Source organism: Crocodylus porosus, unplaced genomic scaffold (assembly GCF_001723895.1).
Source record: "Crocodylus porosus isolate Cpor-Errol unplaced genomic scaffold, CroPor_comp1, whole genome shotgun sequence".
Lineage (NCBI taxonomy): Eukaryota > Metazoa > Chordata > Crocodylia > Crocodylidae > Crocodylus > Crocodylus porosus.
In genome coordinates this window covers 42,285,742-42,298,373 of record NW_017728906.1, presented here as the reverse complement: position 1 = coordinate 42,298,373, position 12,632 = coordinate 42,285,742, and the positions used below count along the sequence as shown (strand labels likewise).

General features: G+C 37.2%; 1 protein-coding gene across 1 annotated transcript; it reads left to right on the top strand.

The window, feature by feature from the left end:
* Positions 1-3,575: 3,575 nt before the first annotated feature.
* On the top strand, positions 3,576-12,065 carry ZBTB21 (zinc finger and BTB domain containing 21). The gene has a single exon (XM_019528983.1). The coding sequence runs from the start codon at positions 4,154-4,156 to the stop codon at positions 7,319-7,321; it is 3,168 nt and encodes a 1,055-aa protein (XP_019384528.1). The 5' UTR covers positions 3,576-4,153; the 3' UTR covers positions 7,322-12,065.
* Positions 12,066-12,632: the final 567 nt, after the last annotated feature.

Sequence of the window (12,632 nt, the reverse complement as noted above, 5' to 3'; positions counted from 1 at the left end):
GCATCATTAATTTTGCCCCATTATATGTCCTGGTATGTTCATGTCGTTAAGACTGTATATTGAGGAGGTGGGGGGCGTGGTTCTGTCTTGTATCATCCACAACACAAGATAGACTGCTCTAAGAATAAATTAGGCTGGTTTAATGAGTTGGGTTGTAACAAGTTCCCTGGCTCAGTGGCTGAAGTAATGGGATGGCATGTTATAGTAAATGAGATAGGATTGCAGGAAGGGGAAGGATGGTCTTCTGCATAAAGGAGTTGAATGCTACTTTTAATAATTGGATTCTACGCCTAAACCTGCCACAAAATTCTTGTGTAGTGTGTAGCAAGTAATATAAATCAAAATTTGTTTCGGTCTTTGGACCTGTACTCTTCAATATCTTCGTCAGTGACTTGGATGTGGGTGTGAAGTGTACTCTGTCCAAGTCTGCAGATGATACTAAATTGTGGGGTGAAGTGCACACTCCAGAAGGTAGGAAACAATTGCAGGCAGACCTGGACAAGTTAGAAAAGTGGGCATTACACAGTAGGGTGCAGTACAACAAGGACAAGTGCAGAGTGCTGCACCTAGGGTGCAAAAATATCCAGCACATCTACTGGCTGGGAAGTGGCCGTCTCAGCAGCACAAAAGTGGAAAGGGATCTCGGAGTCATAGTGGACTCCAAGATGAACACTTCGTCAGTGTGATGAAATCATCAGCAAAGCTTAACCGCACTTTATCATGCATCAGCAGATGCATGACAAATAGATCCAAGGAGATGATACTTCTCCTCTGTGTGGCATTGGAGTACTGCATACAGTTTTGGGCACCGTACTTCAAGAAGGATGTTGATGGACTTGAAAGGATCCAGAGGAAGACCATTCATATGTTTAGGGGTTTACAGGACAGCCCTATGAGGAGAGACTGAGGGACCTAGACCTCTTCAGCCTCTGCAAGAGAAGCCTGAGAGGTGATCTTGTGGCTGCCTACAAATTCATTAGGGGGAAACAGCAAGGGATCAGAGAGGCTCTGTTCACCAGGGCGCCTCTTGGGCTAACAAGGAACAATGGTCACAAAGTGACAGAGAGCAGATTTAGGCTAGATCTCAGGAAAAACTTCTTCACGGTAAAGGTGGCCAAAATTTGGAATGGGCTTCCAAGGGAGGCGGTGCTATCCTGTACCTTGGGGGGTCTTTAAGAGAAGGCTGGATGGGCATCTGGTTGGGGTCATCTGACCGCAGCACTCTTTCCTGCTTAGATAGGGGGTCGGACTCGATGACCTGTTGAGGTCCCTCCTGAGCCTAGTTCTGTGAATCTATGAAAATGATCACTGGGCCTCTGATTGTGTGATTTTTATTTTCTGTGAGAGAAATCTGTATCCTAACTTTTAGAAATTCAGAGCCCGTAACTGCAACCTGAGTCATTAGGAACTGTCTTTGGAAAAGGTGAGGTGCTGTAAAAAATAAGTGGTCTGTCACACCAAGTGTTAGGTTTTTCAGTTTGGACACCCCAATTAGTGGGGTTTTTGTCCTTTTCTTTAAAGTTCAACTCTGTAATTCAGATAAAACTTCACAGGGTATTTTAAAGATGGATTTGTTATGGTTTGTGAAGCATTCACTTGCTGTGAGGTTCAGCACCAGAGAAAAACCTCATGAAAAGTTGCACTGAATACTGTGCAGTGTTTGGAAGATAAACTGTAAATAAGACAGTGAACTTGTATTAGATGAGGATAAAAAGAAATACTGAGTAACCCATTCACTAAGCACGATCTATTTTGTATAGTCAATGAGGCAGAGGTCCTGTGGGAAAAATAGTGTGCTGTCAAGCAAGTAAACAATGTACTATAATGTTGATTGTCTGAGCTGCCTGGGCAGGGTATAGAGTAACAGAAAACCAACTTATTTATATAAAAAATATACTCTATACCTACCAGTTTTTTTTTTTCCTTGAATGTGCTTTGTTACAGAGGAGTTTTTGCGTGATGTTATTCCCTTACGGAGATGGACTACTAATGGAAAAATTAGGAATAAATAATTTGGCTAAAGATGCATCAACCCAAAACTATTAAAGCAAAATTCTGTTAAATTTCCATTTTCATGGTCTAGTACCATTAGTTATAATCTTGCCCCCTAGATCAAGAGGGTCCAATTTCTGAGTGACATGCTTTGGAGCCCATACTAGTGTAAGCCACAGGCCCTGGGACAACATGGATGCCTCTGATGCAACACTGTGTCACCCTCCTCCTACTTGTATGGCCTGACTTGGCTTCCGCTTCCCATACTTTCCTGCCCCCTGGGGTCGGGGTAGGAAGTGGCTGCCAGAGGGGGAGGGAGGAGCCCAGAGCTCCTGCCTGTTGTTGCAGCCCTAGTGAAGGGGAGAAGCAGGAACTGGGGGCTGCAATGTAAAGCCTTTCTGCAGCCCATGGGCCACCAGTTGAACAACCCTGCCCTACATGATTTATCAGAGTTTGTCTCTGGGAGATATTTCTAATATTTTAAACAGATGCTGCCTTTGCACTGGTTTCAGTGGAGTCAAAGAAACAACACTTCTGTTGTGGTGATATATTAAGTAAAAAGTATTGCATGCTTAAATTACAGTCTCTGGCCTAATCATATCTATGAGTAGAGCTTTCCACTGTGCTCTCAATACCTTTTAGACTTACACCCTTAACAAGGCCAATGTAGAACACTGGGTTTGAACATTACTCATTGGTAATTGTTAGCTAATGGATTTTACCTCTTCCCTCTACTTTTTCTAATTATAGGGTTATAACTTCATAACATATATGTGAGCCTGAATAACTCAAATAAATAATAAGTCAGTGAAAGGTGAAACCTTTCCGTTGCAATTATGTCTGCCAGCCCTTTTTCATATCTAAAAAGTAATTTCACTTTCAATCAACTACTTTAATAAAAACAAAGGGGTTTTTTTATTAAATGTGCAAGACCTATTGTTGATTTGTTTTACAGTGCCATCCATAATGTTGGTGCTAAGACTTTTTACTACCAGAATTAAAGTAAAATTCCATTAAAAAGCTGGCAGGACTCCAATTTCTATTAAGAAAAGGGAAGATAGAGTTGGTGCCACTGATGATCTGTGTACTAAGGTATCTTTTTCCTGTTTTTAAAGATGCACATTATATCTAACTAACTCTCTCCTATGATGTAGCAAGAAGCTTGCTATTGAATTATCAGATATTCTGCAATAGGAAACAGATGTTATATGGGGATTGTTGCATGCAGTGAAGTTGTAATGCTCCACTACAATCATCAGAGTCCTAAAGTGGCTGTTTCTCATACAGTAGGGCACCCGGCAAGTCATCTGGTGCTGGAATCAAGAATGAGTGTTTGGTTGAGTCAGTTGACTATACTGAGCCATGGAAAAACACCACTAGGGCATCTCTGAAACTATGAAATTCCCAGGAAGATGGAATATTTGGCCACTCAGTTACAGAGGATGAATTTCTTTTTCTTCACACTTTAGGAAGTAATACGCTTCCTAAATTGTGAATTATACTTTTGCCTTATTTAAATGTAAGTAAAAATGATAACTTAATAATGTGTATCAGAGACAATTAAAACTATTGTCTTTCCCTGCTGAACATGAACTGTCCTTTTATCATTATTTTGAACAATAAGGGAAAAAACCGAAGCGACTAAAGTTTGCTTAATGAAAAAGATACCATCAAGATGGTTTTAGCCTCAAAAGTGATTTTCTATAAAATCATACGACCCAGATTCAGCAATATATTTTTTAAATTGCCTTTCTACAGGGGTAGTGATCGGTGGGGCGGGGAACCTCCTTTACCATCATTTAGTTTACTGTGGGTCTTTGTATGAAGAGGAGTAAGCATATGCTACAATTAGAAAACATAGCTCTTGTTGTTTAGCTTTAATAATCTGAATGAGCAGTGTGATTATTTAAGGTGCACTGGAAAAGCAGAATCACAAGCTGCTTCCTTTCATGATTGCGAACCTACCAGAACTGTGAATACTGTTTGCTTTGTTCCTGTAATTCATGCCTGTTCTCAAAGGCTAAGATTACATAATACTAAAGAAAAATGGCTGCTTTGGTTGGCATTCTAAAACTAAGGAACAAGGAGTTCATTTTATACTAAAAACTGCATGTAAAATAGACCATAACATTTATTTTTTGTTTTCAGGTACATCAAAATCATGGAGGGGCTCTTGCATTACATAAATCCAGCACATGCCATTTCACTCTTAAGTGCTTTGAACGAGGAGCGTCTAAAAGGACAGCTTTGTGATGTTCTTCTTATTGTGGGAGATCAAAAATTTCGAGCTCACAAAAATGTTCTGGCTGCCAGCAGTGAGTACTTCCAGACACTGTTCACAAATAAGGAGAATGAGTCCCAATCAGTGTTTCAGCTTGACTTCTGTGAACCAGATGCTTTTGATAATGTATTAAACTATATTTACTCTTCATCCTTGTTTGTTGAGAAAAGCAGTCTTGCAGCTGTGCAAGAATTGGGCTACAGTCTTGGAATTTCCTTTCTTACTAATATTGTTTCTAAGACTCCTCAAGCTCCTTTTCCAACATGTCCCATTAAGAAAATATTGTTTCAAGAGGAAGATGAAAACAATTCTCAGAAGAGAAGTGTCATTGTTTGCCAGAGCAGAAATGAAGCACAAGGGAAAAGTGTTAGTCAAACACACCATGATTTAAGCCATACCTCTAAGCCTTCCTCCTCCTTTTCTGTTAAAACTAATAGACAACAAATTTCAAAACCAACTGAAGCAGTTCACAATTTATCATTAGGTGAAAGAATGTGGTTAAAAGATAGTCCTGCGAGCTACCCCAAGCTTCATGAACCTGGAATTATAGATGATCAAAGCAGAAGTAGCTTAGTGAAAAGAAATGCAGTATTGCCACAAAAGCCTTTAGCTGAGAAAGAAACTACAGCTGATGATCTAGGAGGGAGCAGTCAGCTTTTAAGAGGAAAACCCGCAGAAATGTCCTTAAAAAGGCCTCGTCCTCCAGTTTTATCACTCCACGGCCCATCGGAATCTACATTTTTGTTGCGGGAGACAGGAAAAGGAAATGGTCAAGGAGAAGATAGGAACTTGCTATACTACTCAAAGTTAGGACTAGTGGTTCCATCTAGTGGATCTGGTCCTGAGAATCAACGAATTGATAGGAGTGGCCCACTTGTAAAAAGTCTCCTTCGCAGGTCACTGTCTATGGATAGTCAGGTTCCTATTTATTCACCTGCTGTTGATTTAAAACCTTCCCAGGTATCATCGTCATCGGTGACTAACGACCCACAAGGGAAAACATTCAACATTGTATCTCAGAAGTCATCTCTGAAAGAGGCTCCAGAAAAAGCAGTCCTAGATGATAAGACACAGGTAATACACCCACATCGCCTTAGATCCTTTAGTGCCTCTCAGTCCATTGATAGGGAGGTTGCTTCTCCTGTTCCTGAGGTACGAATAAAAACTGAACCTAGCAGTCCACTTTCAGATCCTTCTGAAATAATAAGAGTTACAGTGGGGGATGCTTCAGCTTCTGCTAATAAAAACTTCCCCTTTAAAACTGAAGATGACCACAGGGATGTAAATCAACTTCCAGCCAAAAGGAGATGTCAAGCAGACAGAAGGTTACCACTTAAAAGATTAAAACTGAATGAGCATGGTTCACCTGGGTCAGAGGAAAATTTTGAAGAAGGCTCAAGTCCCACACACCTTTATGCTGATTTTCCAGATTCTGATGTCAGTAAAGATGAGTACAGTGAGCTGGAAGAAGCAAGACCAAATAAAAAATTTAAATGCAAGCACTGCCTTAAGATTTTCAGATCTACAGCAGGCCTTCATCGTCATGTTAATATGTACCACAACCCAGAGAAACCATATGCTTGTGATATATGCCACAAGAGATTTCACACAAACTTTAAAGTGTGGACACATTGCCAGACCCAGCATGGAATTGTGAAGAACCCCTCACCAGCTTCCAGTTCACATGCTGTCTTGGATGAAAAATTCCAAAGAAAATTAATTGACATAGTGAGAGAGAGGGAAATTAAAAAAGCTCTGATTGTTAAACTAAGACGTGGCAAACAAGGTTTTCAGGGACAGTCCACATCGCAAGCACAGCAAGTCATCAAAAGGAACTTAAGATCAAGAGCCAAAGGAGCCTACATTTGCACCTACTGTGGGAAAGCTTATCGTTTTCTCTCACAATTTAAACAGCACATAAAGATGCATCCAGGAGAAAAACCAATAGGAGGGAGTAAGGCTCCTAAACAGAAAGAGCATATTCACATTGAAAGCCCAGTGGAAAACAAAGAAATGTACCAATGCCGTCTTTGCAATGCAAAGCTCTCCTCTCTTATTGAACAGGGAAATCATGAGCGACTCTGTAGAAATGCAACAGTTTGTCCTTATTGCAGCCTTAGGTTTTCTTCTGCAGAACTGAAGCAGGAACATGAAAGCAAGTGTGAGTATAAGAAGCTCACTTGTCTTGAGTGTATGCGCACTTTTAAATCATCCTTTAGTATTTGGCGTCATCAAGTTGAAGTTCACAATCAAAATACAATGGCCCCAACAGAGAATTTTTCTTTACCGATTCTTGATCACAATGGTGAAATAACTAGTGCTTCAAGATTGCATTCTCAGTCGGAACCTAACAAAGCAAACAATTTTGTTACTGCAAAGGAAGATGGAGTATTCAGTGATTCTTCAGAACAAATTAATTTTGATTCGGAGGATTCATCATGCCTCCCTGAAGACCTAAGTGTTTCCAAACAGTTTAAAATTCAAATCAAAGAAGAACCTGCAGATGACATAGAAGATGAGATCACTGAAATGAACAGGGAAACTAAAGAGGTTGTCTCTAACAAAGATACTGGCTTGTGGCCCTGTGAAAAATGTGGGAAAATATTTACTGTACACAAGCAGCTGGAACGTCACCAAGAGCTTTTATGCTCTGTAAAACCATTTATTTGTCATGTGTGCAACAAGGCCTTCCGAACCAACTTCCGCCTGTGGAGTCACTTCCAGTCTCATATGTCGCAGGCCTCAGAAGAATCTGTTAACAAAGAGACAGAGATCTGTCAACCAGCTAACTCTCCATCACCACCACCTTTGCCACCGCCTCCACCTCTACCCAAAATCCAGCCCTTGGAGCCTGATAGTCCAACAGGTTTGTCTGAAAGCTCCACTACTACTGAGAAACTATTTGTTCCACAAGAATCGGACACACTCTTTTATCACGCTCCACCGCTTTCAGCCATCACATTCAAAAGACAGTATATGTGTAAACTTTGTCACAGGACATTCAAGACAGCTTTTAGTCTTTGGAGCCATGAACAGACACACAATTAGAAAGCTAGAGACCTTCAACAGGTAGCTTAAAAAGCTGGTTAAATGGAGACCATTTCCAGGCTATTTCAGAAGTATGCCATGTAAACTAGAAATCTAAGGGGACAAGAAACATCAAAAGAGTAAAGTTGGAATTTGTGATGCTGCTTGGATTTGAAGATTAAGGTAAACTAACTTTAATGTTAGTAAATAGAAATCTAAATAATTTAAATATTGTGGTCTGGGATCTTATAGTAACAGAATAATTTAATTTAATTAATACTGAAATATGATCACATCTTGATTGTATGCATGGATCCTTATCCTGTGGTGTCAGTATATATAAATGTATATTAAAAACAAAAAAAGCAACAACTTTGATTCTAGCTGAGTTTACAGTAGTGAAATACTGTAAGAAACTTCTTGTTTTGAGTATAACAAACACATGAGCTCCATATAAAGATTAGCCATGCCCTTGAAGACAGGGAAGAAGTGGATGGAGTATTTTGCTGTTTTGACTTAGATCTTAGTAATCTTTAGCAATAACTAATAAACCTCAAGTTTGAGTTTCCCTGACACTTATTGGAAATGAATGTTTGGTATTTTATGGTAGTGAGGAATTGTTTTATTATTATATGGAATTTGTGCAAAATAAAATGGAGTATAAGATCAGCAATATTAATACTTAGATTTTATAAAACAAAAAAGTAGCAGCAAGCCTGGTTTCAGCCATTTAATTGTAAGTTTATAAGGAAGACTATGGGTAAAAATACACTGTCTATAAAACACCCCAAAGGTAATTTACTATAGGCATTTTGGTAACTCTAGTGTTAAAGCAGTCTCAAAATGCAAACAACAGTACTCTTTATAAATATGGACTAACACTGAATGGATGTCAGGCAGTTTCACAATTTTGTTTCCACTGGTTTGTATAGTTGTGTAATTCTAACTACATAGGATGTATGAATATATAGACTTAAAAAGTGGAAGCTTGTTGCGGGGTAGAGGATATGAACAAAATTGTCATGTGTGGCAGCAGTAGGTTTGGCTGTGAATACAAAAACATGGTTTTGAGGAAAATTCAAATGTAAATATTTACATAGCCACCTGTATAAATTAATGAAGTATGTATTCAAAATTTGTATGAAACATGCATATCCAGTTCAAAGCAGAGGAAAAAAGCACCACACTACAGTTGTTACATTTTTATAACTACAGTGTATAGAATGTTTTTTCTGCTGATTTCTATTCTTTGTGATACTTTTGTGTTGGATTTTTTTTTGTTTGTTCAAGATCATGGTAATAATGGTTAATAAGTGTGGTACCATTCAGTTGCTTGAAGTTGCAGCTGGAAGAGTTGGCATCATTGGTACTGGAGATATTTGCCAGAAACCTTGTCAAGGGTCCAAAGTTATTTTACTACCCACTTTTGGTGATAGGTTTCTCTCATTTGGGACCTCAGAGCAAATGGTTTTCCTGCTCTTGGGATTTTAAATCTAGTGAAGTGAGAATGGATTAAAATGAACTGTAGGAATGTAAATGCTGCAAACAGTAGTTACAAGGATCCACTTTGGATCTGGCCAACTTCACCTGGGAAAACAAAAGAGAGAGTATTGCATTTAGCCCTATGTGATGAGGACCCAGTCCTGCATTCAGTGAGGTCAAATTGGAGTTTTGTAACTGACTTCAGTGGGAGCAGGATCAAGCCTTTAATCCTGTTAAATTCAGTTTATACACTCCTTCAGCTTCTAGAACTCTTTGAGAAGTCCCAGGGAATGCAGGTTGAGGTGCTAATAGAAAAAGTTTGGACTACGGTGAAAATTTTGAAAGTTCAAGATCTGAACCTGAGCAAGGCTAAGCACAGGCTAAACTCTAAGTGTCTGAGCAGGCCCTTTGACTGAAATGGCTTCCTCAATCAAAACCAGCTTTTGTCATCCTTTAAGTTTTGTTTTAATTTCATTGCAAAGTGGTACACTATGGCATTCATACTTTCAACTACCAGCGATTTTTCACTAATTAGCTACAGTCTTTCACTTTGAAGCAGTGGGTGAAAATTTAAAACTATTTTTAAATGCAAATGCCTACATTTGCACCTGCTTGTAGTGTGCTTTGTCCTTAAACAAGCATCTCATGTGACAATGTGATCATACTAATCTGATAGAGTATGCCAGCATCTTAGATGAAAATATGCAATCAAAACAAGAGTCTTACTTCTGTCTTTTAAAATGACACTTCTTCTTGTGACTTATTCCATCTCATAAAAATAAACTGTTTAAATAGCTTCATCATAAAATAGTAATTATGCTTAACCTTGCTCATTTAACAATATCAGGATGAAATAAAGCCATGTTAAATACATGAAACATCTTTTAGAAGGAGAAATATGTGTGGACAAAATGTGAAAACACAGTTTCTAAAATGGTGCCGGAGTTTTCACTGGTGATTCCTCTAAAATAGTGTATTTCCTAATTAGTTTGTTGACAGTCTGCCTAGCCATCTGAATATACCCTTCTAAGACAATATGATGACCAGTTCAAATCTGAAATATTTATATAATTTTCATCTGGAATGTAATTCTAATGCATTTTAGCATAACGTAATAACAAATACAACACACTTAAAACAATTTGTTCTATGTTTTTGAAGAAACCATGGGGTTTTTCCCTCTAATACAAATTGTAAAATCAGTAAAAAGATTTTGATGATCTAAATAGTCTCCTTTAAAGTTTGTGTTAGATTATTTTTTTAAACTCTGTTTCTAATTTTGAACTTGTTCTCTGTTTTTTAAATTCCTGTTTGTTCTTCGGTAAAGGAATACAGGATCTCTAAATAAAATTTTAAATATGAGATGTTTATATAGCAGTTCTGGTTTTCTATTAGCTTTTATACAGTACCTTAAAAAACCCTGGGACAGATGTGTTTATTTTGGAAGATATGGAATAGATATACTTCCATTCATGTAACTTTAATATATATTAGAAAAGTTAAATTATGAAATAAAATGTTAGTTGCTTATTATAAATAAAAGTCTTTTAAAGAATATGCCTAGCTGGCCATAACCAGAATAAAAGGTAACATATTGATGCAAAAAAACCTGTCTTCATATTTTAATTTTGCAACTGTGTGACTTGGATACTAAAGCACACATTTAAAAGGTTAGAAGCTTTTGGGTTTTTGCCTGATTATTTAATATAAGTTAATCTGACTTCCTTCAGACTTTGAGATTTCTTATTCTTTTTTGTATGGCATCATGACAAATATGCAGATTTTTTAATATATAAATCAGAGTTTTAATTCTCTCTGTCAGTTTTATCATCTTGATTACTTTTATCATCTGTCAGTATAATTTAACAGGCAGTGCCCCATCCTGTTCCATCTGAAATCCTGTGATAAAACTCCTATTTATTTTACTGGGAACAGGATTAGGCCAGGAACTAAACTTAGTTTATTTTAGGCACTGATTTGTCAAAGCACTTTAGGCACATGCTCATGTTCCATTGAAGCCAAAAGGCCTTAAACACATATTTAACTTTAAGCATGTGCTTAAATGCTGTGTTGAATTGAGGCCGTGACCAATCTTTTAAAGTAAGCAATGGGAAAAAAAACCACATATGATCTTTAGAATGGTAGAACCAAATGTTTTTAAATTTAATGTTCCTTTGAAGAGAGGTTACGTATGCAATGTTACCAAAATATACAGAGGACATGTAACAGTAGTGCTGCTGTCTCTGCTTTTGTACTTTCTTTACATGAAAGAAGACTAACAGTTTAACTTCAGAGGTTGTAATCTGCTGAAGCAATGGATGACAGGTAACTTGTCTATCTTATTCAGAACACAATTATAGCCTTATAAACCTCCAGGGAACCAAAATATAAAGCTGTAAGAGACCTGATCCTGCATTTCCCTCTTGGACATGGATATTCATGAAAATTCCTCCCTCTCAAGCAGGGAATGCAGGTTTGGTCCTGAGCTGTGTTTGTACTGTTTTTGTCCCACCTTCCACTTCCACAACTGGAAGTTCCTCATGTGGGACAAAGATAGACTATAGCCCTGACTTCCTGGCACTAGAAGTTATGGTGCAAATATCTGGCATGTGCCTATAAAATCTGGCCTGTGCCTATGCTGTTCAGTAAAACTGTTTACATTTTCCTACCAGAAGATCTAAATGAAAATCAAAGCAAGTTTTGATTTATTTTTTTTTTAATTTTTTTTTTTACGTTGCTGTTAGTGAATCAGTGTTAAAAACCTTTTGTTGAAAGCAGCCTTGATAGTATTTGGGGTTTAAAATGTCTTACTGATTCTTGTTTGTTTAAAATGACTTGTGAAAAAATGTACTATAACTGTTGTACATTAAGGGACACTATCAAGATAAAATCATAATATAAAAGTCGTTACCTGTGTTACTAACATTATTGATAGTTTAATAAAAGTGAAATAATTAAAAAAACCAAAAATGTTTTTAGCATTTAAGCTGTGTAGACACGAAAATTCCATGTAAAGGCATCTTCAAACTTGGCTCGATGTCTAAAATATGGATCTGAGTTTTGTGGCTTGGACTCTTGTATTTGTTTTGCTTTTCACTATTCTATAGCTGTTAAAACAGACAAATCAATTTCCTTCTTCAGTTTTGTGTTTACATTTCTACCACTACAACAGAATGTTAAATTAAAAAAACCCTTTTAAAAATATAATACTGTAAATATGCATGAACATATAAAAATTATCAAATGCAAATTTTAAGTCTTCACCTTGACAGTGTCCCTTTTTTAAAAATAACAGGAAAAAATGAAATCACTTGTAATGCTTGGAAAAAATTTCCTGCAGTTTCTGGAAGTTGGAGTTGTCCAGTGTCAACATGCAAGCTGTAGAATTTTCCTATTAAAGTTACAAAAAATCACTTGTCATTTTAAAGGATTATAGAAGACAAAATAAACTTTTTATAATACTGTATATCTTGTAGCCATTGTATATTGGTTCAGTACATCAGTGTTGAATTTTAATTATGAGTAGGTTTTTACTTTTTTTAGGACTGAGAATTAATAGGATAGGTTAACTCTTCCTTTAATGTAATGTAAACCCATTGCTGCTTTGTATGACTTTTTTCTACTGTGTGTTTTCTTTACTTAGAACTTGACTAAGAGATGTTGGTGTCCAATAAACTTACACTTGTTTTCTTATGAATTATTGCGTCTCGTGGTGGAATCTCTTAGTAAATTCATATTCCATTATTTTGCATACCATCACCTTTTGTTTGGTGAAAATTTTTCTCAGAAAAGCAAATTTGTCTGCTTTGTAAATACAGCCTGACAATTTTTAGCTGTAGTGATGAGGACG